A 27,169-nucleotide genomic window follows, 5' to 3' on the forward strand; every position below is an offset into this window, starting at 1 on the left:
GAAAAAAAGACTTGAGACAGCAAATCAAGAGTACCATTATATTTTAAACAAAATGAATATGTAAAGACTGCTGCACTTAAAAATAGCTTGGTGGGCTTCTTTTTTAAAATTTATTTCAAAAGGAAAAATGTTAAAACCATAAAAAATACAAACTGTTAAACAGGTAAATCTGAAAGGAATAGAAAGCAGGTTGTTTAAAAAAAAATCTTCATCATAATAAAAACAACAAATCAGTTGATTCTACAAAGCATTTAGAGAAAAAAGTAGCTACCCAAGAATTCTGTAGGGAAGATAACTAAAGGACATTCACAATTCTTCTACTTTACTTACACTTTAAGATTAAACCATTCAAAATAAACCAATCAAAGGACAGATCACTTAGACTTTAATCAAAATTAACTAAAAAAATATTAAAGTTGGAAAGAACTGATGTTGAGCCCTAAAATAAAATGAACCTAAACAATTTAATTTTTCCTTGGCCACAAAATGAAATGGCCAAAAAATATTTCAAAAAAGATGATATATCTATAGTTTAAATAATCCAAGTTAAAATAATGAAGTGTATAGAAAGCAGTGAGACATCTACCAACTTTTACAAAGGAGTATAAAATAAAGATGTTCCACTATTGTGGGCTGGGGGAATTTAGCTAGACCCTCAATTCACACTATACACGAAACAATGGATCTCAACAGATAGAAATATATAACATGTTTTTGGAAGAGAACACACTTAGAGGCATAAATATAGACCTAAGCAAATAGAAAACCATGAATTCTTAGAGAAAATATTTCATAGAACAACAACAACAAAAAAACTAACCTCTTAGGGTTACCATACAAATTTTATGTGAGGACACTTCAAATCTCAAAGTGTGTGTGTGTGTGTGTGTATGTCTCTGTGTGTCTGTGTGTGTTTTAGGACAGTGAGGAGGAAGAATGAAATGATTTTAAAGTTCATCTGAAAAAATTAATAGCAGGATAGCAAAAACATTATGAAGAAGACAAGCACAGGAGGGCTTACTACATATTAAAACTTAACTGTGCAAACTGTTTATTGGTCCACATATATACTTTAAAAATAAAATATTTTAAGTATCTTCAGATTCCATCCTTGAAAATGGTAGTTGCATCACAGTACCTAATACAGTGACTGGAACATAGTAGGTGCTTAATAAATAGTGCTGGGTGAATTCTTGAACAGAAGAGGATAGTTTGATTTTATCCTACAAGCTGAATTCATTCAGTGTCAGAATTTCTAAGTAAGGCATTAATATAAATGAATGACCTGCTTGTTCTATATCTTTGTTTAGCAAGTCTTCTCATTCTATGTCAACCCTTAAAAACTGTCAAAATAGTCTATTTTTCATTTATATTTTGACTCAAGTCTAAGTGAATAAAGATTGGACCCAAAGATATTTATTAAACTATTTCATGATTATAAATATTTCTATCATATGATTCCTTTCAAGAAAACTCTCCTTCATATCTATTTACTAAGAAAAGAAGTAAAACAGTTAATCTATATCATTCTATTAATGATTGTATGAAAATGTTTCTAATTATTAATTTTTGATAATTAAAATATATTCTACCTATTGTTATATAATGGTTTAATTTTGGTGATTTTAAAATATCAACACAAATTGTTTGATAATCCTCCCTTCTAAAGATGAAGCCAAATCCCTACCCCTTGAATATTGGGTTGGATTTAGTGACTTACTTATAGAGGATAGAATGTGGTAGGAGTGATAAGGTGTGATTAGGTCATAAAAGACAGCGTGTCTTCATCTTTGCTCTCTCGCTTGGATCATTTGCCCTGTAAGGAGCCAGCTGTCTTGCTATGAGAACACTGAAGAAACTCTGTAGAGAAACCCATGTGGCAAAGTGTTGAGATCTCCTGATGACAAACCAGCAAGAATTCCACAATTAGCTGAGCAAGTTATCTTAGAAGTGGATCCTCTAGTCCCAGTCAAGCCCAGCCAAGTCTAAAATGACTGTACCCCAAGTTGAAGTCTTGACTGCAACTTCCTGGGAAACCTTGAGCCAGAACCACTAATCTAGGCCACCCTCAAATTCTTGAACTACAGAAACTATGAGATAATAAATGTTTTAAGCTGCTTGATTTGGGGGTAATTTGTTAGGCCAAAACAGATAACTAATACAAATATTATAGTTACTCTCATAAAACACATGTTGGACATTTTTTTTAAATGTTAGAATTTCATGTTTTAATTTCTGTGTTGTGACTTTCTCAAATTAGTTTGAAACTATACTCTCTGGACCATTTCAGCATCATTCTTTTAGAAAGAGTTTGAAGAACTATAGGATGGCAGGACCTTGATAGTGCTCTAGAGACTATTGATTAAATGCCATGAACAGATTTAGTAATCTACAAAGAACTTTATTGCTGTATCCCATAATTAAATCTATTAACTTTTCTGAAGTAATTTTTCTTCTGAGCCAAAAAAAACCCTATCTTAGAACAATGAAAATGCAAAGTAAACAAACAAACAAAAAACAACTCATGGGAAAACCTACACCCAGACATAACATATATCCTTTTATTGTGTAGCTTTTATTTTTACAAAAGTGAAACGCTGTGCATGTTTTTAATTTAACATGGACATATTCATTTGTCATTTAATATCTATTTTTAATGTAATCTTTAAACATGCTGACTCTAGCTCTTCCCACCTTCTTCACCACTACCACTCAATTAAATTACTACCACATCTTATCTCAGCAGCTTGTAATCACCTACCAAGTCTACCAAGTAAAGGAGACTTTCACTTTTGCCCCATACAGAAGCCAGGTTGATCCTTCTAGAACATCATTAGGATCACCTCACTCTACTCTTAAACACAACTAGATTTTGCCCATCACCAACAAAGCTCTGTAAAATGTGGTTCCTACCCTCCTTTCAGCTCTCAGTGAGCCCCTTGCTCGCTGGCTACCTAGCTTGTCATCAGGACCTTATACTTAGTTCTACCATGAAAATTCTTCTCCTAGATGAGTCATACTTCATTTAGGTCTGTTTAAAGATCACTTACTCAGAGAGGACTTCCTTGACCACCCAATCTAAAACCTCTGTCTCTATCACTTAATTTTTAAAATATAATACATGTCATTATGACATTGCATTATATATTTGTTTCCAACAATGCTGGGACTTTATCTGGTATATTTACACCCTATCTTCATTGCTTAGAATAGTATCTGGCACAGGTGGGTGTTCAATAAATATAATTTGATTAAAGGACCATTTGGATGTACTATTTTAATTAATAATTAATGAATAATAATTGCTTTTTAGAATCCTGACAATCCTATTAGGATCAATTCTATCATGAACATGTGCATTAGTAAATATTTACACCTTATATTTGTTTCCTTAGATTTAAGTCAAAAGATACGATCATTTTTATGGTTTTTGATACATACTGCCGAAGAGCCCTCCATCAAAAACCTGTTATATTTTTGCATCACTCCAAAAATGAGAGTTACTTTTTTCTCACTTTGCATAATAATGTACATTCCCCTTTTAAACACTATCATTTTTATAGAGAAAAATTTGGTTATTATTCAAATTTGCCATTCTTCAATTACTAGGGGGCAGACATTTGTTCATATAACTGATCCATTTGCATTTCTTTTTTAATAAACTGCCTTTTCATGTCCTTTGCTCATATTTCTACTGATTTTCCCTTACTGGTAAGAGCTTTTTTTTTTTTTTTTTTTTTTTACAATAAAGTGATCCATGGTCCAAACTATGTTAAAATGTCATTTTCCCAGTTGCTGATTTGTCTTTAAATTTTGATTACTATGTTTTTAGTTTTTTGGTTAACACGTAGAAATTTAAATTTTATATGGTCAAATTGATTAGTCTTTCCCTACATGGCTTCTGACTTTGCTGTCAGTTTTAGAAAGTTTAAATATACTATTTGAAAAATACTCACCTATTATTTTCTTCCAGTATTCAATCTTTAAAAACTAAACAAAAATTATATTACAGCAGAATTGCATTTGGGAGTAAGGTGTGAGGTGGGGCTGTTATTGTTTCCTTTCCTTAACTAGCTACCCAGTTGTTCTATTAATTCATCATTTCTCCACTAGTGTGGATGTAAAATTGTGAGATGCCATTGTTTTTATATGAAAACACACACAACACAAAGGCCTTTTTCTCCTTCTTTTAACAAACAATTAAGTTTTGGACCTGAGCCATCCCATTCCTAAGCAACACAGAAATATGCTTATTGCCATGTCCAGTAACTTGATTATTAGTTATCCAGTAATTCGGTATTAATACTCAAGTAACACAAGATACACTTAATAAGGGAACGACTCAATACGTGTGCCCAACCTACATTACAACTAAATTAAAAAATGCCATCCCATTCAAGACGAAGTTGATTATTACTTTAAAGTTCGCTTCGAAGTTTGAGAATAGTCCGTCAGGGTTCTCTTCCTAAAGCCCTCAGAATCCTGGCGCCCAGTGGGGAAGAAAGGACACAGGAAGAACCCATGTTAGGCTCCACCAGATCTAGGGGGAGAAATGCTGCCTGGAGAGCCCATGGAGCTGATAAAAACAGGTAGTAGGGGGCTCTCTTCAGAAGTCTTCAAAAAAATTTCAACTAGGGCCTCGATTTTGAACGATATCGTTTGGGATTTAAATTCCCTGCGCGATTTAGATGCACCGGGGCGGGGAGGGGAGAAGCTACAGAAAACTATAGTTGTTCTGTGGCCTCAGAAAAGCAAAATGCTTAATTCCTAAATTCTGGAGAGTAGTTTATATTGGGGGAGATGCGGGAAGGAGGAAAAGGGTACAGGAGGGGAAGGGGAGGGTTTTCTCCTGCGACGTTTTTTCCGAACGCTTGCTCTAGCCGTCCAAAGTACTTCGGGTTCACTGGGCCGAACCAGATCTCTCGATAGATTTTACCCAAAAGGCTAAGTGCGGAAGGCAAAGGTAGATGTAACGTTAGGGACACGCCGAAACTCTAACCTCTAACAGCTCCTTCGCAGCAGGCGGGGTACTAGCCCAACGAGGGAATAAAAGACCTAGGTCTAGGGCCTTTGTGTGGGGCCAGGCACTTCTGGCCGAGATCTGGTTTCTGGCGTCAGCTCCACCCCCGCGTTATCTCCGTCTAGGAAATACCTTTGTTCGACCTCCACCCATTCAGGCCACACCTCTCATACCAATTCCTTTACATCTCTTTGGTACTGTGCTCTACTAACCTCACACTTTCCTACCTCCTCCCTAAGGGCAACAGTTACAAGGGTTACTGCCGCGTCTCCCTAGCAACCGTGTCTCTAATGGCCGCCGGAAGAGCCTACGATCACGTGCCCAGTGGATTTCCGGGTTTGCAACGTGAGTTCCGGTTGTCAGAATTTCCCCAGACGCGGCGAGTGCTGAGGAAGAGCTGTGCGGCCCGAGGTCGCCGTGGCCCCAGTGGTGGTGGGCTCCGGGTGGGCTCGCTCCATCCTGCCCCGTCTGCGATGCATCCGCGGCGCCCCGACGGATTCGATGGCTTAGGCTATCGGGGTGGCGCCCGGGATGAGCAGGGCTTTGGTGGCGCTTTCCCTGCAAGGTCTTTCAGCTCCGCGTCGGACCTGAGCCACTGGGTGACCACTCCCCCAGACATCCCGGGTAGCCGCAATTTGCACTGGGGCGAGAAGAGCCCGCCCTACGGCGTGCCCGACACCTCCACCCTGCTCGAGGGCCCCGCGGAGGAACCCTTTCCCGGCAGCAGCGGCGGCGGCAGCAGCAGCGTGCCCGGCCAGAGCAGCGGTGAGGGACGTGGGGCGCGAGGGGAGGCCGGGCGGAGTGCTGCGGGAGCCGCCGGGTCCTGCAGACCCCGGAAGCCGCGCGGAGGGTCCCGCCTCCCGGCCTCTCGGCCTATCGCGCGCCACACCCTCTGCCCTCCTTTAGTCCTCTGCCTCTCCGGCGGGCCTCCTCCCTCTTCCTCACACGAATGTTCTCTCCGGGATCACCTCCAAAAACGACACCTGCCTTAGCTGTGGGCTGCGCGGTAGGAATTTGGGAGGGTATTACATCCCATGACCTCAATCAAGAAAAAAGGAAATAGGATTGTTTACTGGGAATCATGGGAAAAAACACCTAACTGACTGGCAGCTCTATTTCCTTGATTTAAAATTAATCGATGGTGCCTTTGTGTTGTGGAAAGAGGCTTTTTTCCAGCATAGGTAGTCTTGCTCTTAAACCTGTCTCTACCACTCTTAAAAGCTGACTTTCTTGAAGTCTGTAATCTCTGTTTTCTCACCTTTAAGGTGTATATAAAAATAACTCAAGGTTTTATAAGTGTTAAATGAAATGAGGTGTGAGTGGTGCCTAGTACAGTAAGGAGTATAAAGATGGCTAAAAATACTCCTTTCTTTCTTTCCATTTCCCATTTAATCCTAGTGGTTGTGTCTGTTTTCTAGATCCCCAAAGTATTCCTGTGTTTTCCCACCACCTGCTTTCCTTTTCCTGACCTAAACTCCACTTAAGAGTAAAAGACACTGGGACATTTTCAAGATAAGACTTTGGAATCGAGACAGTTATTTTCTGTAGGGTGTCAGAAGACCTGTGTTTTAACTGCGACACTGTGACCTAGGTGTTCTCAACATCTGTATTCATAAAATGGAAGTAATGACTGCCTCTTCTCACTCTCCTGAAATTGTTAGAATAATAGATTATATCGTTTAATATTATGTATATTCTAGACACAAATTTTATCCTCATTTCTTTGATTTTTGACTCGGAAGTACAATAATATTTATTTGATTTGGGTTACTGGGAGGAATAGACTTTCAATATCATCGAGTGAGGATAGATGGAGGAGGATCAGTGACTTAACTCAGTGTCACACAGTTTTTTTCACTCTGGCTAGTTTTGTTTTTTTTTTCTATAGGTCCCAGAAGGATTCCTGGAAAGTTATAAATTAAATAATTCAGAGTGCATGTACGGTTGCTACACACAGTTACCTTCTTAGGCAGTAAAGGTGATGTTTTTAATTTTTTCATAATCTATGCTTGGATGGTTACAATGAGGAGGAGCTCTTAATAACCAGGGTTATATGGGGGATTTTACAGCAGTTAAGAGGCTGGTGAATGTTAAGTTTTCAAGGAGGATGGAAGCGGAGGTTTACAATAGTAAACCTTATCTTCTGGAAAATGTCAGTGGTATATTCTGTTAATACTAGGAGATGGCTCGTACACACACAAAAAAAGGAAGAGCTGAAAGGAGGAAAGTATCTTAATTGGGCTAAAGAAGCCTCTATCTGGCTTATACATTTTTCAAGGCAAGGGTGAACCAAATGGTTTCTCCAGAGACTGTTTACATGGCCTTGTTCTGACTGTCAAGAAATAGTGAGGGCATTACTTCATTCAGAAGAGCAGAGATGAGACAGAGGGACTGGAGAAGAGAGGAGAGAGAGAAAAGAGGATGAGAAAAAGTACCCCTTGTGAATACTGTATTATAGCTGAAATTTAATGTCTAGTGTCCTGGAGTTGTGATATTTCACCATTATGATTTTGAGCTTTTTAGTCAAGGAGAAGAAAAAATGTTTCTGTTTTGACATATGCATAGCAATTTTTCCAGCTGTAAACTCTTCTAATAAGGCTAGAGATATGCCATCAGCAGTAGCACATTATGTACACAGTAGCCTACCACAGAGACCTAACTAAGCAGCTACTATTAAAGTATTTGGGGAGAAAAAGAAGAGAGCCTTATTTACCCATTTCGATTACCCTAAGTGCTCTTTCAATTTAGTAATTTTCTTCTTTTCTTTTTGCTTGCAACTATTGGCTTAACATAGATGATCTCCACCAGCAACAGTGAATGACTAATTTTACAACATGGGAGATAAAGGTGGTACAAGTATCAGTCAGAGCCTTCTCTAGAAAAAATTGTATGGAAGTTGAAAACTGGGAGCCTTCAGATTCTACCTGCAAATGTGTTTGATTTGATCCTTGCAACATTTTAACACTTTTAAAAATAGTTGCCGATATCTTAAAATTGGAAGATACTATATAAAAATGAGACCATCTCTTTAGAAAAATCACAGCTTTGAAACACTGGGCTTACAGTCCCGTGTCGCAACAATGAACTGGAGCTGAAAAGCAACTGTACCTTTAGAAGGTCTACACCTTGCAGCTTGCCACAAGCCCTGATAGAACCCTTCACTCATTCAAATGGACTCCCTAGCCCCTATCAGAATGTGACTTTGGGACATGAAGTTTAAATGAGTATCATGTTAATAAAAGAAAATTTTTTGTTATTTTTACAGTAAGTCTAAATACTGGTTATGAGTAATCTTATTCCTTCTATTTTAGAACAGTTGAATAGATTTGCTGGATTTGGTATTGGACTTGCAAGGTAATGTTTTATGAAAAAATTTTTAATTCACTCTCTTATTTAAAGTTTTTTCTTTAATTTCTATAATTTATAACATTCAGTGACTAGTATTGTTTCCTTTAGATGGATTCTTTGAAACAGTAGATTAAATATTGAAAAATACTTGGCAGAACAAAATTATTAAAATCTATAATTTGATTTTTCCCAGTAAGGATAAAGAATAGTCATTTAATTTTATAATCACTAAATAATTTTGTAAGGAATATTTTAAGAACTTGTATCTATCCAAAGAATAAAATAAAATACAATCTTGTCTTACCCTCCAAAAAAAGTAGTTGTGTATTGAAACTTTTTCCTGAACATTCAAACTATAACAAGATATTTAGCAACATAGCATCTAGGTTTCACTTACATGGTCATTAAAATCCCTATAACTTAAGTGCAAAGTATGTCAAAACCAAAATTTATAGAACGGAGTTCATGAAGGGCAGATGACTCTTCTGATAGGAATATTGTTTCAGACATCCTCTGAAAGAAGGGGAAAGGGGCATTTAAATTGTTTAGGAAATGAGTTTTCTATATCAGGCATGCAAGATGTAGTTTCATCTTTACACTGTACATATTATTATCTATTGTTTCCTTTGCTTACCAGTTTGCAAATCTGGCTTTAGTTTTTTTCATGTTGAATCTTGTTATTGGCAGAATGATTTGCAAACATGTCCAGACATTTGAAAAGCTATTTTTTGCTTTTAAGAATAATGCATGATTCTTGAAGAATAAATTCAGATACATACGCATTGTAAATTAAATTAAATACGTTGTAAATATAAATTATTATTTTTTAGTCTTTTTACAGAAAATGTACTGGCCCATCCTTGCATTGTTCTACGCCGCCAATGTCAGGTAAATACACTTTCTATGATTTTCTAAAAAGTAATCCTAACCCTGATTTGAAGTACAGACCTCAGATAAGTGTCTGAAACCATGTAACCATTATTCCATGTGAAGTGTACCAAAATCTGTATCAGTTCTCAAATTTTTTTGGTTTTTGGAAGCCCTTAAGTCTTAAAAACTATTGAAGTCTCCAAAGAACTATTGTTTATATGGATTAAATCTGTCAGTATTTGCCACTTCAGAAACCAAAATTGGGAAATTTTTAATATGTTTCTTTAATTCATTAAAATAATAAACTCATTAGACACTAATGTAAATAATATTTTTATGAAAAATCTCTATTACCTTTTTGAAAATATCTTTCATGTCTAGTATAATAGAAGACAGCCAGATTTTCACATCTGCTGTAGCCAGTCTGTTGCAACACATTGTTTTTGAAAGTAACAAGAAAGTCTGGCCTTAAATACATACCCATTTAAAGATGGGAGTATTTTATATCTTTTTCAGATAATTGGCAGATACTCTTCTTTGATACCACACCAAAACTCAATAAGTGATAATTTCTTAAAGGTTCTTTGCAATGTGAAATCTGAAACCACATCAATTAACTTTTTATACTCTGTTACATTAAAATCTATTGATCTATACTAAAAAAATAAAAAAAAAAAGAGGACAGTAATTAACTGATCTACAAAATAGAAACAGACTTATACAGACATAGTAACAATCTTATGGTTATGGGGGGAAAGGGGTGGGAAGGGATAAATTTGGGAGTCTGAGATTTGCAAATGTTAACCACTATATATAAAAATAGATAAAAAACAAATTTCTCCTGTATAGCACAGGGAACTATATTCAATATCTTGAATGAAAAAGAATATGAAAGTGAATATATGTATATATATGTATGACTGGGACATTATGCTGTACACAAGAAATTGACACACTATAACTGACTATACTTAAATTAAAAAAGAAAAGAAAAGAAAAAAAAATCTATTTATCTATACTGCATGTTGAATAGATTTTTTTTACCCATGCATGATTCTGTTATATCATGCATTGATTAATTGAAAAATATTTATTTACTGAGTTATATATAGATCTTCTAAATGTTATTTCATTTGATTTTATATTATCAAAAAATACCATCATTAAAACCACTACCAATCTCACCAGAAAAGTGCTTGAGTATTTCTAGGTTTTGGTTGGATATGTTTTCCAGAATTCTCATTTTTGCTTCTAAGCTCAAGTTTATCATTGGCAACAAATACTAATGTATTTTTTCAGTGAACAAGCCCACTTTGTTCATTATTTAAAAACATGTTTGTCCCAAGTGTGAATAACTATAGTCTGTTATTGTTTCCAGAAGAAATAGTGTTGCATGAAAAAAGTGGCTAGTTCAGCTTACAACCCCATCAGACAAGTTCTTTTCCTTATGATGCTATCTTCACTATGCAAATAAGAAAGATGATGTGTAGTCAAGAGTCAAGATTTTATAAAATTAATATATTTTACAGCTTCACCAAGGGCATTCTTTAGGGAAAGTGGCTTTTTCCTCTTTACAAGTGAGTCAGATGAAGAACAAAATAAGTACAAAAATGTGGTTTGGCACCACTGCCTTGATTCATGCTACAGAGTTAGCAATTTTACCCACCATTGCTTTTGCACTATTACTGAAAATGTCAGCACAGTGAAAAAGGCAAACGATGCCCTAGAATCAAGAAAATGATTTTGAACTAGTCGACCCCCTGAAAGGGTAATGAGGCCCTTGAAGGCCAGTGAGCCACACTGTGGCAGAAAGCTCCTATAACAGAACTTCTTAGAAAACTGAGTTAGAAAAGATACAAATGATTACAAATTATGCTGTTTATGTTTAGCACCAAAAAGTAAGCATATAGAAAGAAATAGCTATTTAAATAGCATGAACAGTGTATGCTCCCTAGAACAGTGATTTCAGACATACATTTTACATTGTAATCCAATGTATGCATTTATATGAGTAACTTAAAAAAACATTTTATGAAATAATACTTTCAGAATGTAGGACGCATTCTGATACTTTCTTCTTTATTATGGCACTTAATAAGTATTAGTTCTGACCCCCTTTACTGATTTCATAATTTACCAACTGTTTATAGCTTCTTATTGCTTGCCCTTGGGAGACACAAATTTGCTATTCCCTGAGTTCTTTGTGTTTCCTGTGTGTCGCATGAGCATTTTGCCACAGTGAATGTAATTCTACGGTTTAAGGAAACATAAATACCAAACCAGAAGGCCCTCTTTGTTGTCAGTTCTACATTACTGCGTATATTGTGCATTAGTCTTCACGGCTGCATTTGTATAACCAGACGTGCTGTACTACTAAGTTATTTAAAGCACTTCCAGGGTAATTTTGTTTATGTGTATTTTATGCTGACTTTCGAATTTAACTCTTGTTTATGCTATGACTCCACCTAATATCCTTCATGCCTTGTTATTCCTTGAGAAGACAATAACAGAATATAATCATGAAATATCTTTTTTACAGGTAAATTACCATGCTCGGCATTATCATCTCACTCCATTTACAGTCATCAATATTATGTACAGCTTCAACAAAACTCAGGTGAGAACTCACCTATACATTTTATTAAAGTTATTTATTTTATAATATAAATACCATTTGGCCTTAGTTGTAATTAAAGCAATAATAATTCTTTTTAATTTAGTTATTAAAAATATTGTAATAAACTATTTGTACTCTTGTCCTAAAACTTAACATGGTACCGACATCTTTTTGATGCCACTGAATAATCAGTAAATTCACACCTTTACCAAAATTAATTAAATATTAGGGATATTTAATCTATATTAGAAATACATAATTGGAGTGTTCATTTTGGCCTAAATGTAGACTACCTGTCAGATATTAAAATAATGATCGAAATTAGTTTAGTTGTGGTTCTCTGCTAAAATGTCTGTTAGACTAATGCCTTACTGGAAAATTTCAGTAAACATTCAATGTCAAGTTTTATTAAGACCTTTTTTGTGTTTCTTATTTAGGCATTAACAGAAATAACAAATTTTGTTCATTTTAGGGTCTAAGAGCCCTTTGGAAAGGAATGGGAAGTACATTTATTGTCCAGGGAGTCACACTTGGAGCAGAAGGAATAATCAGTGAATTCACACCTTTACCAAGGTACCTTTTTGGCATTTGCTCAATATTAGCTTCATATTAAAAATATGACAGAATATGATAATTTCTAAAACTATCTTGATTTTGAAAACTTTTCTGAAGTAGCAACAGAGGAGGAGAGACAGAGAATGAAGTTAATTAATTATATCTTATTGAATTAGTGTGTGTTAAGACTATGCTTCCCAGTCTAGTGTCTTTGAGATATGTCTTTCTGCTCCTGCTTCTGTGTGTCAGCAGCTATCAGCTAGGGAACAAACATGAGTGTGTACGCGGTTCCTGTTCTTTAAGTGGCTAGTTTGGTGAAGGAGACACTAGTAAGCAAATTTTAGTACATTGTGATTAGTGCTATAATTAAACAAACCCATTTCTGAGTCCAAAGGACACTGTGTGGAGTTAGTTATTGACAGAGATTTCAAAAGAGAACTGAAATCTGAGTTAGATCTTGAATTATGAATAGGAATTAACTTGGAAGAGAACGCGAGCAGGTAGAGGTGACAGCATGCCCAAGTCTATGAAAGTTGGAAGGTTTGGGTTTGGAAGTGTCTTATGCTTGGAATACTGGGCAGTATTCAGTAGAACAGCACAGAAAGAGGCTGAGGTGCTAGACTGAAGCATGATTCTGCCTTTGTAAGTGACTTAAGCTTTATTGTCTATGGAGTTGGGAATTTAAGGGATCTTTTTTGTTTTTTGTTTTCCTTCAATATATGGGTTCTTTGATCAAGGATATACTCAAGTGACAGTGTTATTTAAAAAAAAAAATGGACTGGTAGAGACAGAGACTTGTGAAGAACTGCTGTAGTAATCTAGGCCAGGCTGAGAAGGCTCTGAACTACGGAACAGAACAGAAGAAAGGAGCTTGATAGACATTTCTGAAGTATAATTGATAATTGGTGATAGATTGGGAATGGGGTTACGGGAGATTTAATTATCAGCAGTGACAGATTTCTAGATTGGAACTGAGTTGGAGAATGCATACAAAAAGAGTAAGCTGGAGTGGGAAAGAAGGTAAGGAATGCAACTTTCAATAAACAAAGTTTGAGATTCTTGTGAGACATGTAGGGGGACATGTCTAGTAACTGGTTGGAACCTGCTTCAGAGTCTTGGAGAAAATTTGAAGCTGGAGGCATAGCTCTGAATGTTGTGGCACAAAAGTAGCAGTTGAAGAATGAGGATGGATGAATTTCTCTAAGGAGAAAGTGTAGACTCAGTGACAGAGAGTGGACCAAGGACAGAATCCTGGGCAGTGTTTGAGTGCACATGAGAGTGTGTGTGCTTGGTAGGAGAGGCAGTTGAGGAGAGTGGTAAGAGATGTTCACAAAACAAATTGAAATAGCAGTCAGCTATAGGACAGTAGTGTCCTAGAAGCCAGGAGAAGAGAATTAGAATTGTAGATTCTTTTGGACAAGAGGGTAGATAAATAGGGGATATTTGCTGCTGGACCTGTTTTCTCTCTGAAACAGGATATGAGTTCATTAGGTGAAAGAAGGATAAGACTGGGGTCAAAGCAGAAAAGTATGAGAACAACAGTAGACGTTTGGGACAGTCACAACTGTGCATAACAGAAGGGGAACCTTACAAAGAAAGTATGAAAAGAATGTGAATAGATAAGGTTGGAGATCATAAATTTGTTTAGGTGCTAATTGGCAGGACTTTGTGATTTCCTGTATCAACAAGAAATCCCAGGGATGGAGTTAAAGACTTTGAATGGTTTGTTAATCCATAATTGGCCCCGGGGGGGTAAATTTTTGGGGTTGACAAGGAAGCGAGGTAGTTGAAGGTGCAGCCAGTAGTGTCTCCATCTTGGGATTCAGTCTTTGTAGGGAAGGAAAGGCAGAATAGACTAATATCCAGCTTTTTGCCGGTGTGATTGATTTCAAAGGACTGCATAGCCTTGAAATTCCTTTAACATAGCTTTGCTAAATGTTACAAACAAAACAAAAAACATTCAGTCTGCTAAAAGTTTCCCCTCTCATACTTAAGAAATCTGAATTTCTGCCCTTGGCTAACTTTATTCACCCCATTGCTTTTTATATCACAGGATAAAGTCAAAAGATAGTATTTGTCATCAAATGTTCTTGAAGTTCTCGCACAAACACAAAATTCTATAAAAATTTAACAAAATTCAGGAATTTCTATATAGAAGTGTAAAGAATTCTGTATTTGCAGTCAGAACACTATAGGTCCTGGTCAAACCACTTTTTAGTTGTGGGACCTTAGGCAAGTAACATCATTTCTCTAAAGCAGAGATGAAGTAGTAACTTTAACTTCAGGTTGAAGGAAAGGGGTAAGAGAAATGGGAATGGGAAAGCACAGAATTTTATTAAATTTTACTATCTCACTTTCTTACCCTATAGACATACAGACATATCTCTCATACCTCAAAGGGTGTGTATTATCTCTTGGTCGTTTTTCATCTTATTAAAGAAGACGCAAAAGGTTATCTTTCTTGTATTCTCTTTGGATGAATTCTGGCAATAAAGCTTACTCATTAATTCACTGATTTATTTACCTGATGTTTCCTGAGTACTTACTATGTGCTAAGTCCTGTGCTGGAAATCAGGTATACAATGAGGAGAAGCAGTAAAAGGTACCTGTGGCCATGAAGCTTAGGATCTAATGTAAGGAACATACATTAAGGAAAATACTTCCTCTAATGAGTAAATAATTACAAGTTGAGATTTGTTCTGTAAAGTAAAAGAATATGGTTCTCTGAGAGTATTAGAGGGTTAGGAATAATGTCACTAACAAAATGACACATAAGTTGAGATCTGAATGGCGATCAGGAGACACAGGCCACTTTGGGCAAAGACAGTTGTAGGGGGGTTTGCAGGGGGCAACATGGATTGCTCAGGGAAAGCTCATATGGCTGGAGCGCAGAGCAGGATGGAGAGCAGTGAAAAAGTAAGATCCTGTCTCTGCTTGGCCTTGTAGGTCACTTTAAGAATATTGAAGAGTCAATGACATGATCAGATTTATGTTTTTAAAGGGTCATTGTCACTAGAGGTGAAAAGATTGCAGGAAGACCAAGTACATAAAAGGATATGTGTTCATAAGCTGTAATCTAAGTGATCTTTTGGGATAGATGTAAATGGATAATTTTGAGATATATTTAGGTAAAATTGGTGGAACTTGGTGATGGATTAGGGGTGGTGAGTGATAGGCAAGGAGGAGTCAAGGGTGACTTTTAGGATTTTGGCTTATGTAACTGGATGTCATAGGAAGCCATTCTCTGAAGTACAGTGTAAACATTTTTTTAAATTCTAACCTCCTTGGGCAGGTTTGACCTCTCTTGGGGGAAAACATAGGCACAGCAAACAAGGCAGGAAAGCAGTAACCCAGAGCCCTTCACAGAAGTTAACTCCATGAGGAGGACGGGCTCGAGGACCTCCTAGACAGAGGGTCTCCGGTTGCTCGGTGACCACTAGGTGCAACAGGTGAGGCAGTGTGGGCTCGCTAGTGCTTAGCGTTCTTATACTGATTACGGTCACATCTGCGGGAAACAGCAAGTCTGTAGTGCTTACTAGGTCACCAAGCTTATACTTTCTCAGTAGTATTAAAAAAACATGTATGTAACCCAGGATCATCATCTGCGACCTCTTTATCTGCTGCCCAGACCCCTCCCAAATCCTTCCCCAAACCTGCCCCCGGGCAGAGTAAGGTGGACTTTGTGTTGCTCAACCCTGAAGTACCCTTTCTTTTCATGCAGTATTTCTCATATCGTTAACACAAGGAGCACCTCTAACCAAGGCTTCCTGTGTCATTCAGTCCCTCACAGAACCCATCTGGCTGAACTCCAACTTAGTTTGACTCCTCTTACATTTGTAGCTGTACCAGTATAAACATTTTACTGTTTTCTCCTCATGTTGTCTGTTTTTCCTGATGCCTCCTCTGAATTCACTGACTTTAAACACATTCTATTTCAAATGCAGTGAAATCTTTCTCCAATTCAATAGACTTCCTTTCTGATGAACAGTTCTCAATTAGCGAACACTAAAAGAGTCTAAGAGTAGGAAAGATAAATCCTAAGTTTGGTTTTGGACCAGTTCCTTTTTAGGTACTTTGTCACATCCAGGTGGAAATGTCAGTTGACAGATGATATATAAGGGTGATACAGAGGGAAGTCTAAACTGAAGATAGTAGATTTGGGAAGTTCTGAAGCATCATCTTGGATGAGATTACTTAGAGAAGGAGTATCACATACAAAGTAAGACAAGAAAAGGGCTTGAGGAACTCCAGAATAAGTTTCTGGGTTAAGAAAAAATGCCTCTGCAAAGGAGTCAGAAGTAGAGACCAGAGGAGAGCAAACCCGGACACGTGTGGGCCAGTGGAGTACAGGGGCAGGAGCGCTGCAGCGGGAGGGAGGAACACGCGTGCCTGATGGCTGCTGAAAGGCCAGATTAGGTACAGACCCAGAAACGTCCATTGGATTTAGTGACATGGAGGTCATGGAAACCAGGAGAAGAGTTGTTTTGGTAGAATAAGAGGGAAGAAGCCAATCTGGAGTGGGTTCAGAGGTGAGTGGGATGTTAGGACACAGAAATAGCAAGTTTAGAAAGTTGGCTGTGAAAAGGAGCTGGAATATGAGGTGTTTCGGTTAGGTTGAGGGAAGATGTTTTCTTTTTTAAGAGGGAGGCTATTTGAGCATGGGAAAATAAGAGGCACTGGAAAGTGAAGACTGCATAAAGAGTTACTTAAAAATTCTGTTGCTTCTATATATTGATTATACATGTGAATATGTGTTAGTCTGTCAAATGGAAAACTATAAAAAGCAAGTCGCTTCTCTTAATTTTGTTGCCCATTTGAAGGGCAGCTTTAGCTTGTAAAAATAGTGAATTAAATATATTTACATATTTTGGCATTGTAATGAAATATAAAAGAAGTTTAATCGCAAGAAGGTTTTTACACTACCCTCTTTCCTGAACCATTTATATGTGCTAATTTAAATTTCTAGAGTTGTGGCCCATTTTGTAAAGGAGTAGAGAGCAGGTACAAGGAAAAGTGTCTTAGGCTTTTTTAATACTTAATTTTAAATTTCTTTTTTCACTCTTTTTACCCTAATAATCATAATGATCTTAAGAATTGGCAGTAGTAATCAGTATTGAAAGGAGAGTTGGTCCAGTCCTTACAGAACCACAGGTCACAGACCGATCTCTCCGTAATGTTAACAACAGTTTCAAAATTAATGCCATGATAACCTGTGGTAACCCTTTCTGAGGCCATAGTAATTAGAATAATAGCAGTGCCAGATGACTTACAAACCATTTAGCATATTTTGTTTTATAATAATAAAGTCACTGTCAGTAAGTTAGGTGGCTTAATTTTTCATCTGGATCATTAAATGTTATTCCAGCTATATTTTTCTGTAGTTGTGTTCAGGCCTGATATAGTATTCTGGTATTAATTTAATCAGGATGACCCAGAACACTCTCAAAAGGTCTTATAAATCTGAGGTGATTGTTCTGTTGGCTGAAAGTTTCTCTGCAGACTTTTCAGTCTCCTAGAAACATGTAGAAAAGTTCACATACCACCCATGCTCTAAGTGTACTGAATTTCCTTTTCGAACACTTACATTATTAGTGATTCATTTTCTTCACCTTTTTAATATAAAATATATTTATTCCTTTACCTCTTCATGCTTGTCATATTTACTCATTTCAAATAGAAAATGTTTTTCTCGGGTACCTGCCGTGGCCGTGGTACAGTGGGCGCCAGTGTCATCGGGGAGCTGGTGGCAGCCGGTCTCCCCTTGATTGCACACTCCTTCTCCTTTTCTCTGTTACTCTGCCTTTCTCCTTCCCCTCTCTTCCATGCCCTCTGTCTGCCCTTTCATTTTTTTCTGCATCCTTACTTTCCCTTTTCCTCTCCATTTTCTTTTCTCCTTTTCGACTTTCCTCTTCGTATAACTGTCTCCCTTTTTGTCCTTCATTCAGCTTGCCTCTCTTCTTTTTCTTCTCTTTTTATGGTTTCCAGAAGTCATCTAAATAGCAGAAAGCTCACAGTCCTAGACCTTGGCTCCTGACCTGGCATTTTCCCTGTCTCCTTTGACATATCTCTCTGATCTTTTTGACCTTCACTTTTCTCATAAGTAAAAGAAATACAACAATACGTGCTCTGCGTATCTCCCAGGATTCCTTCCTGTATCAAGTGAGATGAGAGGCAGGCAGGTTGAGTACAGAGTCATAGAGACCAGGGTTTAGACCCATTTCCACCACTAACTAGTTGCATGGCTTTGGGTAAGTTATGAACCTCTCTGAGCCTATTTCCTTATCTATGAAAAGGGGTAATGGGGTCATTGTGAGGGTTAGAAGTAATTCATGCAAAGCACTTTGCACAATGCCTGGCATACGGTAGGACCTCAAAAAGATAACAGAATCTAATAAAGGTTACAGAAGTAATGTCATCATAATAAGTAAAAGCACTTTGGAAATTAGGTGCTACACAAATGTGTATGTCATTCTGCATTACAGTTACTTAATTTTGTTCTGTTTTTTTTTTTAATTCTCATTCTTACATACATTTTAAAACTTTTTTCTTCCTTTATCCTGTTTTTTTTTTTTCTCTTTCCCTTTCCCATCCATTCTGTTTTCCTCAGTCTGTCATTTTTGCATCTCCTCCTCTAATGTCTCATGTTCATTGTTATAATCAGTTGTAACTCTTCCTCCCCTATCAGCCCCATCTGTCAGCTCATACAGAAGACCTTGTATATTTTTTCTTTTCATCCCATTAAAATTGTTCGGTGGGTGTCCCGAAAGAAAAATGTTCACCATTAGAATGTATTTCTCCTGCAGATTAAAAAAATATTTTTAATTGGTTACCTTTTTGAAACTTGGGCTAATTCAAGATGTTTTAAATAACATGGCTTTTGTTTTATTTAAATTTATTTTTTAGGGAGATTTCACATAAATGGAATCCTAAACAAATAGGAGAACACCTTCTACTGAAATCGTAAGTATCAAAAGCAGCATTTATATTGAAATTTTCCATCAGTTTTCATAGTGTTAGAAATGAAAAAAATCTTATTAAATAAATGTACTGAAGGAAAGTAGAGCAATGAAATATTTGTGGGACTAGAACTTCACAAGAAAAGTAACAAAGAGTTAAGGAATAAAATCCTGAAATGTATATTATCTTTTAAATAATCTTTCTAATTTGAAAGGCTGAAATCACAACCTGATTTTTCAAAGGTCTTCAACTTGTTGAACCCAAATTGCCAGGAAAATTATGATTATTATGCTATTATTTTATTAGTAAGCAGACATACATACAAATTTATCTGTATGGTGATGAGCAAACTCAAAACCTTAGTGTCATTACAGTGTAGACTTAAAGGCACGTAGTGACATTACAACACTGACCATTTTTGTAGATTAGAATTTTACTCTTCACTTTTTAATTTTTTTTGAAGATTGTGAATTGGAAACCCCCCAGCTTGCTGGCTCCCTCTGTGGGACATTCCAGCACATTATAACTTAGTGATGTTCCATTCACCTTGAAAACCACTACTTGCCAGGACCTGGCCCATAGGGTTAGGTAAGTCCCACCTTGATATTATTTTAAATAACTATATTTTGCAGGCTTGCAAAGTTGTAATATTACTATGTCTAAATAGTGACAATAGGAAGCAACTTTGCAAAGCTGTACAATATTGTTTTTTAATAATAAAAGGGGACTTCACTCACCATTGGAAACTGGCCTAGCTCTGCTGGGTGGGAAATCTGGGAATGGATAATGGTAATAGATAGGACAATAGAACAGTAGACTTGTTCAGAGATCACTGAAAAGGAGAGCAATGGAACGGATCCCTCTTCCTAATTTTACGTATCAGATTTATAGGCTATATTAGCTATACGCAGGTAGATGCCCAAACATGAATCATAGACAAGCCTACATTTTACTGGTTTAAAATAAAATTATTTTCTTTGCAGGCTGTCCCTGTGTTACTATTAATACTTAATTTTTCATCTTTAATTGTTGAGTTAATAAGCATCTTATGTTACAGGTCTCTGATGTATCTTTAGGCTATAGGTATTAATAGTTAAAAACCTTAAAATATTATTTATACTTGAATATAAATTATGTTGATATTAAAGTAGATATTTTAAAAGTTAGTGTAAGCATCTTGTTTCAGTATACTGATAAGTTTGTTTTAATTTCTACAGACTAACTTATATAGTGGCAATGCCTTTTTATTCAGCAAGTCTAATTGAAACAGTACAGGTGAGCTATTTTTTATTGTCATTTTTTTAATTAAAACTGTTTTAGAATATCCAATATATTGCATATGTCTGATAGAGTAACAAAAATTTAACACAGCATCCTTTTAAACTTTTCATCTCGCAGATACCACATATATATCAAAGATTGTATACCAGGCACATTGCTGGTATGTCTTATTTCCTTTGCAAATTTACTTCACACTTCTACTTTCCATTCTTTTTATCCCTTACATAGGCTGCTATATTCTTCATTTAGAAATCTCAGAACCCAATCTATGACTTGCTCTGAATACAAAAAATCTATGGGGATTTTTTTCAACTTTTTAAGACCCTCATATAACTCAAATGATTATGGCTTATAGGACAGTAAATTACTAATTACCTGAGTATAAAACATGATGGATAATAATCCTAACAGTGAGAAGGTAGTCTCCATAGGTAGTTTACTAACAGCGTTCTTTTTAAATACTCCTTTTAAGGAACATTTGATTTTATGCTGTGTTAAGTGTACAAAGCTAAAGCAATCTCCCACTGGCATTTTAAATTGTTTTACTATTTCTAACCACATGGTGGCGCTTCGAGTATACTGAATTAAGACACTTTCTCACCTCACCATTCCAATATTTAAACCTGTGAGATAGTTTAACTTTACCTATACACAAAATCCAGCTAGTTGTCTCCCACCTGTCTTATGTCTTCAACATCAGATCCTCTAGCATATTTTTATCTTCATTGTGTATGAGCTTCCTCTGTCTACAAAAACCTCACTGGATCAGCCTTTCCTCTTCTAATTACTCTTTTCCACTTAATTGCTTTTCTGGCCCCAACATTGATTTTTTTATGTATTTATTTTTTAGAATTATTAACTGAAGTTAATGTCTTGTGACCCAAATATTCTTCCCTATCTCCTTGCATTTGGCAATGTGAAATGATATAATCTTTAGATGGGGCTGCAGTTTACATACCACTCTGTGAGATAGTCTGATTTTACAGAAAAGGAAAAAAACTAGCAGGAAGTTTGTTATTTAAGGGAAAAAAAAAAAAAACCTAAACAGCATGTTTTATGGGGGGAAGCAAGTTTTAGCTTTAGCAGACCCATATCAGAATCACATTTCTCTACTTAGATCTGTGACTTTAAGCAGATGTCTTATTCTTTCTAAGTTTTCTCATCCAAAAAATGGTCTTAACTGAATTATAAAAATTAAATGAGTCATTTATGTAAAGTGCCCAGCTCACTCTCTGTTAGTTGTTTGTTTGTTTTAAAAACTCAGTATCCACCCCGAGTGGATAATTTTTTCCTGCTTCAGGTTCCACCTACTAGCTGCCTCCTTCTTACTCCATTTGTCTGATTTTCTAGTACTTTTTTTTTCCTTCTTCAATTTTACTCTCTTGAACATCTTCCTTTTCTTTTAATAATCTCTTTACCATCTCTTCTCCTGTGCTCCAAAGGCACAGTCCTTGACCCTCTATGTTTTTTATCCCATATTAACTATCCTGGAGAACTCATTTACTCTCATGACTCCTTTTAACTCTAATCTTTATATGAATTTTAAAAATTAGGAAAGTCTTGATTTTTGTATTTCTTTCATCCTTCATAACCAGTCAGTCATCATGCCTTCTCAGTTCTAACTTAAGTGAGTATGAGATCATCTGCCTCTCCCACTGAGAGGCCATCATTCTCATCCCTTCTTGTTATATTAGCACATTAGCTTCTTTCTTCCAGCTTCAGTGTTTTTTGCCCAACTGGGGAGCTCAGAAGTCTTTGAGAACAGTCTTTCCCTTGAGAAATACACATTCATACATAGATCTAAAGAACACCTCCTGAAGCCTTTAAGTCTGAACTTCCTAGTGATCTGCCATCTTCACCAAAAGTCCTCGTTCTAGCCCCTGCATTGTAAAGTCCATTCTGCATTCTCGTGCAAGATTAGCGTCCCTAAGTTGCAAGGCTTATATCCTTCTGCAGATTAAGGATCCATATTCCCTAAGATCAATTTCAGACTTCTCAGTGTAGTATTAAATCAGGATTTTTATTGCCTTTACCTTTTCAGCTAATCTTCCTTAACTGCTAATCTTAAAAAATTATTTTAAAAGTTTTAAATTTTAAAATGTATTGAGTGCTAACCTATATCAGGCACTGTTGTAGACCCTGGGGATACCACACCAAACAAAAATACTCTGCCCTCATAGCACTTATATTCCTTCAGGGAAGACAGATATAAACAAGATAAATATAAAGTATACTTCACGATGCTAAGTGCTAGAGAGAACAAAAGTAAAACAAGGAAATTAAATAAGATGTAGGGAGGATCAGTTACTATTTTTTTTTAAGATCAAGAAAGTCCACACTGAGAAGTAAAGGGCATTTGAGGAAAGATCTGAACATAAGAACTACATCAATATTTGGGAGAAGAACATTCTAAGCAGAGAGAAAGGAAGTGCAGAGGCCCTGAGGTGGGATTGTACCTTACGTGTTTGAAGAGCAAAAAGGAGGCTGATATAGCTGAAACTGACTAAGCAAGGGAGAAACAGAGGAAATGAAGTCTGAGAGGTTAGAGGAGAGGAGATCCTACAAGACATTGAAGATCATTGTAATAATTTGGCCTTTACTTTGAGGGAGATGGAAAGTCTCTGTGGGTTTGAGCAGCAGTGATCTAACTTATGTCTTTATTAGGATCTCTTTTGGCTGCTGTATTAAAAATAGACTAGAGTGGCAAGGGGGCCAGAGGTCAGTGAATGAATTAGGTAACGTGAGTTCATTTTAGTCTTGTGGCTTTAAATATACTCTATGTACTGAAAACCCTCCAGCTCAGACCTTTTCTTTGTAGTCTAGAATGTAAACTCCACTTAACATTTCTGAACTCTTGATCTTCTCGCCCCAAATTGCTACCCTAGCAGCACTGCCCAACTCAGAAACAGCACTGCTGCTCCTCCACTTCCTCTGGCCAACAGCCTTGAGGTCATCCTTGACCTCTCTCTTTTATACTCCCAACCCAATCCACAAGTAATTCCTGTTGGCTGTAATTTTAGGATATATGCACAGCTGAAGCATTTTATTTTCATTGCTACCTGCTAGTCCAGTCCACTTTTGTATCTTTTCTGGAGTGTGTAATAACTTTTTTAACTGGTTTCTTAGCGTCTGCTTTTATCCTTCTCTGCACAACAGTCAGTGTGACATAAATTATATCTTGTCCATCTCACACTTAAAACCAACTGGCTGTTCCCATCTGACTAGAGGCCAGAGTCTGCACAGTGGCGTGGTCTGGCCCCTGACCACCTTTCTAACTTCGTTTTATGCTCTTCTCTTCAGTCATTGCTGCAGCCAAATTGGCCTCTTAGCTGTTCCTTTTCTGCCTGTCCATGACTCTGTAACCCGTATCAAACTTAATTATGTATATCCCCAGAATTGTAAAGAGGTAGAGATGCTGCAGGTGATAATGACTGACATTTACTGAGTGCCTTCTGGGTACCAGGCCTTTTTGCATTTAGTGCCCCCAGCAACTCTGGCCATAAAAGGTAGGTAGTATTAATCCTGTTTCCATAGAATGGTAAACTGACACTTAGAAGGAGTCAGCTAACCTGCCTTGGTCACAGAACCAAGGCAAGTGCATGACAGAGGCAGGGTTTAAACACACGCTTAAGAGCTCTCAGCACTGTGCTGCCTCTTTAGTGCCATGTGGTTACTGCTTTTCAAAATGAGTTCTCAGGAGCTTCTTGAGGGTGAGGAAACCAGGGAGGTCCCCTCCACATTCTTCCGCTGTTTCCCTTCCCCAATAAGAATAGGTCCCAGCTTCACTGCTACCTGTTTTGTGAAGTTTTATTTAAAAAAAATGATCTAATGCCAGGATACCATTCGAAGTTTGCCAACCATTGACGTTTTTCCGCTCTAGTCAGTCTATTAGGATTTAAAAGGGACCTAAAAAGAATCCTCCTTTGGGGCAGAATAAGCAAACGTTAACCTTTCCTTGTCTCATCACCTTCATTTCAGAGTGAGATAATTCGAGACAATGCTGGAATTCTGGAATGCGTTAAAGAAGGGATTGGGAGAGTGATAGGCATGGGAGTGCCTCACAGCAAGCGGCTGCTCCCGCTGCTTTCCCTGGTCTTCCCGACGGTGCTGCACGGGGTTCTTCATTACATCATCAGCTCCATCATTCAGAAGATTGTCCTGCTAGTTCTAAAGAGAAAGGCTTACAATAGCCATCTAGCTGAGAGCACCAGCCCGGTGCAGAGTATGTTGGATGCTTATTTTCCAGAGCTTATTGCTAACTTTGCTGCCAGTCTTTGCTCTGATGTGATACTTTACCCACTGGAAACAGTTTTGCACCGCCTTCACATACAAGGAACACGCACAATAATTGACAATACAGACCTTGGCTATGAAGTGCTTCCAATTAATACACAGTATGAAGGAATGAGAGACTGTATGAATACCATAAGGCAGGAGGAAGGAATGCTTGGCTTTTATAAAGGGTTTGGTGCTGTTGTAATACAGTACACGCTGCACGCAGCTGTTTTACAGATTACCAAAATTATTTACTCTACACTTCTTCAAAATAGTGTTTGAAATTTAGACTCCTGGTTAGTCTAAAAGACATCGTCTGGATACTTCCTTACGAAATTATGAAGGATATGAGTGAAATACTGGGGGTGGGAAATGGTTTAGAAAGTAAAACTGGTAGCCCACACTCATTATATTGACTCTTCACTTTTTAAAAAAGGCATAGGTATATATTTTGGATTCCAAGTATTCCAAATTTGAAAACAATAAAAATAACACTCATGAATTAAATTCTGGCTAGTGTAGCCCTCATGCTGAACTAAAAATGATGTTGGGAAGAAGCAAAAATTTGTCAGCAAACTGAAAACAAAAGTTCACACAGATGAATTTATTTCATCTGACTTTAATATTTATTACATGTTTATTTTGCCTTCTAGACTGATACTGGTATGCCATTCCTAATATAGCGTGTAGTGGCAGGTCATAGTTTACCTTTAAGCAAATAAATTATGTTATCAGTGATAAAGACAAGAAGGGTTAGATTTGGCAGTCTGTAAGCAGGAACTGAGAGTTTTAAATTGCATTGTCCCTGAATAACTTTAATGGCTGTACATTTATTATATAAAGCCACTTATATGCATACATATAACTTGGAATTTCCTTCATCCCTACAAATTTTCCACTCTTAGATCAGGTTACTGCATAAAATGAAGTCATGTACCTTCTGCTTCAATATCAGGATCAAACATGAAAAGCCAAGGTACCCAAATGATTTAAGGCAAACAGCATATTTGTCCATATCCAAACCCGCCATTTCAGTGCCAGCAACTTAAAATTCATCATAGGTTTATAAAGTTTGATTTGCTTACCTAGTTTTATGAATCATCAGGCTTTTAGAGCCACTCTTAACAGAGATAGAATGCAAAATAATCATGGCAACTATTCCTGTTTCCACATTTACAAACTGTATATTAAAGGGAATGTCACTTGCCTTTCATTTTTGAATGACTTGTCTTAGAGGAGACACGATTAAAATTCACCTGGGAATTTGTGCCTCTTGCCTTCCGTATAGTCATCGTTGAATAATGGCTTCAATTTTTACTTTCTTGTAGTTTTTGTTTATAGTTTAATTCTCGTAACTAGATACACGTAAAGGAAAAAGCAGGATTATCCTTATCACCTTTTATTTAAATTTGCTTGGATGCATCCTGAAGAAAAATAGAAACCTTAAAGGAAGTTTGTCCTTTCTTTTTATGGATGAGAAAAAGAAGTACGTTTCAAGAAGTAATAAGCAAAAAAGTTGTTAATCACTTTAATAAAAAAAAAATTCTGTCTGTTCCTGAATTGAAGTTGGTGGGTGAGACTCTGTATAGTGAAATGATACGGATTTGACTGATCCATCATTAAACGTTTTGAAGTTTCATTTCCTTACGTGAGTCATCACTTTTACTAGGAAGCATTTAGCACGCTGAAGTACAGTGACTTTGCACTGATGTTGTCCAACCTAGATTGCATACAAATGGAGATCAGTTTCACTTGCTAAATGTCAGTGAGATGGTTACTTTTTGTGATTAATAATATTGGAACCAAAAAATGATATCCAAAAAGCATAAAACAGTATATATGTACCAACTCTCTATACTGTCTAGTGTGTTTTTTTTTAATTACTAAAACACCTAAGTTTTCCATTTTTAAATTCCACCAAGAGGTGAAGAATAAAATCAAATGTTATATTTTACAGTTATTCTTTCAGACTATGGTTTACTTTGTCCAATTTATGACATTTGAATTGTTTTCATTTCTTTTTTAATTACTAAGTAAATTTTTAGATATTTATATGTCCAACTTCCTAAAAGCATTTCATTTTTATTATAATCAAAGAAGATGGTTTCAGACCAGAGTAAACTTCTGAAAATTTCTAGAACAGAATTTGAATGGGATCAAGTATCTACTAGTGAAAATCTGTGGGGTCCTTTATCCAGCTAAAAATTAGATATTTCAGGATGATTTGATAGAACATAAGTTGCCAT

At 36.6% G+C, this 27,169-nt stretch overlaps 1 protein-coding gene across 10 annotated transcripts; it reads left to right on the forward strand.

The window, feature by feature from the left end:
• Positions 1-5,376: 5,376 nt before the first annotated feature.
• Positions 5,377-26,776, forward strand: SLC25A46 (solute carrier family 25 member 46). 10 transcript variants are annotated; one of them, XM_064483038.1, is made up of 9 exons: positions 5,647-5,785; positions 7,815-7,867; positions 8,332-8,374; positions 9,199-9,256; positions 11,778-11,855; positions 12,328-12,428; positions 19,314-19,370; positions 20,585-20,642; positions 24,627-26,776. In XM_064483038.1, the coding sequence occupies exons 2-9, from the start codon at positions 7,855-7,857 to the stop codon at positions 25,203-25,205; spliced, it is 987 nt and encodes a 328-aa protein (XP_064339108.1). In that variant the 5' UTR covers positions 5,647-5,785; positions 7,815-7,854; the 3' UTR covers positions 25,206-26,776. The 10 variants fall into 10 exon arrangements, with proteins under 10 accessions (XP_031304652.1, XP_064339108.1, XP_064339097.1 ...); XM_064483024.1 differs by adding an exon at positions 6,909-6,998 and having other exon boundaries at positions 5,650-5,785; positions 7,815-8,374; XM_064483033.1 differs by lacking the exon at positions 5,647-5,785 and adding exons at positions 5,809-6,026; positions 6,909-6,998 and having other exon boundaries at positions 7,815-8,374.
• The last annotated feature ends 393 nt before the right edge of the window (positions 26,777-27,169 follow it).

The sequence above is a fragment of the Camelus dromedarius genome, chromosome 3 (genome assembly GCF_036321535.1).
Source record: "Camelus dromedarius isolate mCamDro1 chromosome 3, mCamDro1.pat, whole genome shotgun sequence".
NCBI lineage: Eukaryota > Metazoa > Chordata > Mammalia > Artiodactyla > Camelidae > Camelus > Camelus dromedarius.

Bases quoted from the DNA above. Each gene is read 5' to 3' on its own strand.
- SLC25A46 (XM_031448792.2), top strand. From the start codon at position 5,494: ATGCATCCGCGGCGCCCCGACGGATTCGATGGCTTAGGCTATCGGGGT. The intron at 8,375-9,198 runs GTAATGTTTTAT...ATTATTTTTTAG, and splicing joins TTTGGTATTGGACTTGCAAG to TCTTTTTACAGAAAATGTAC. The intron at 19,371-20,584 runs GTAAGTATCAAA...TAATTTCTACAG, and splicing joins GAACACCTTCTACTGAAATC to ACTAACTTATATAGTGGCAA.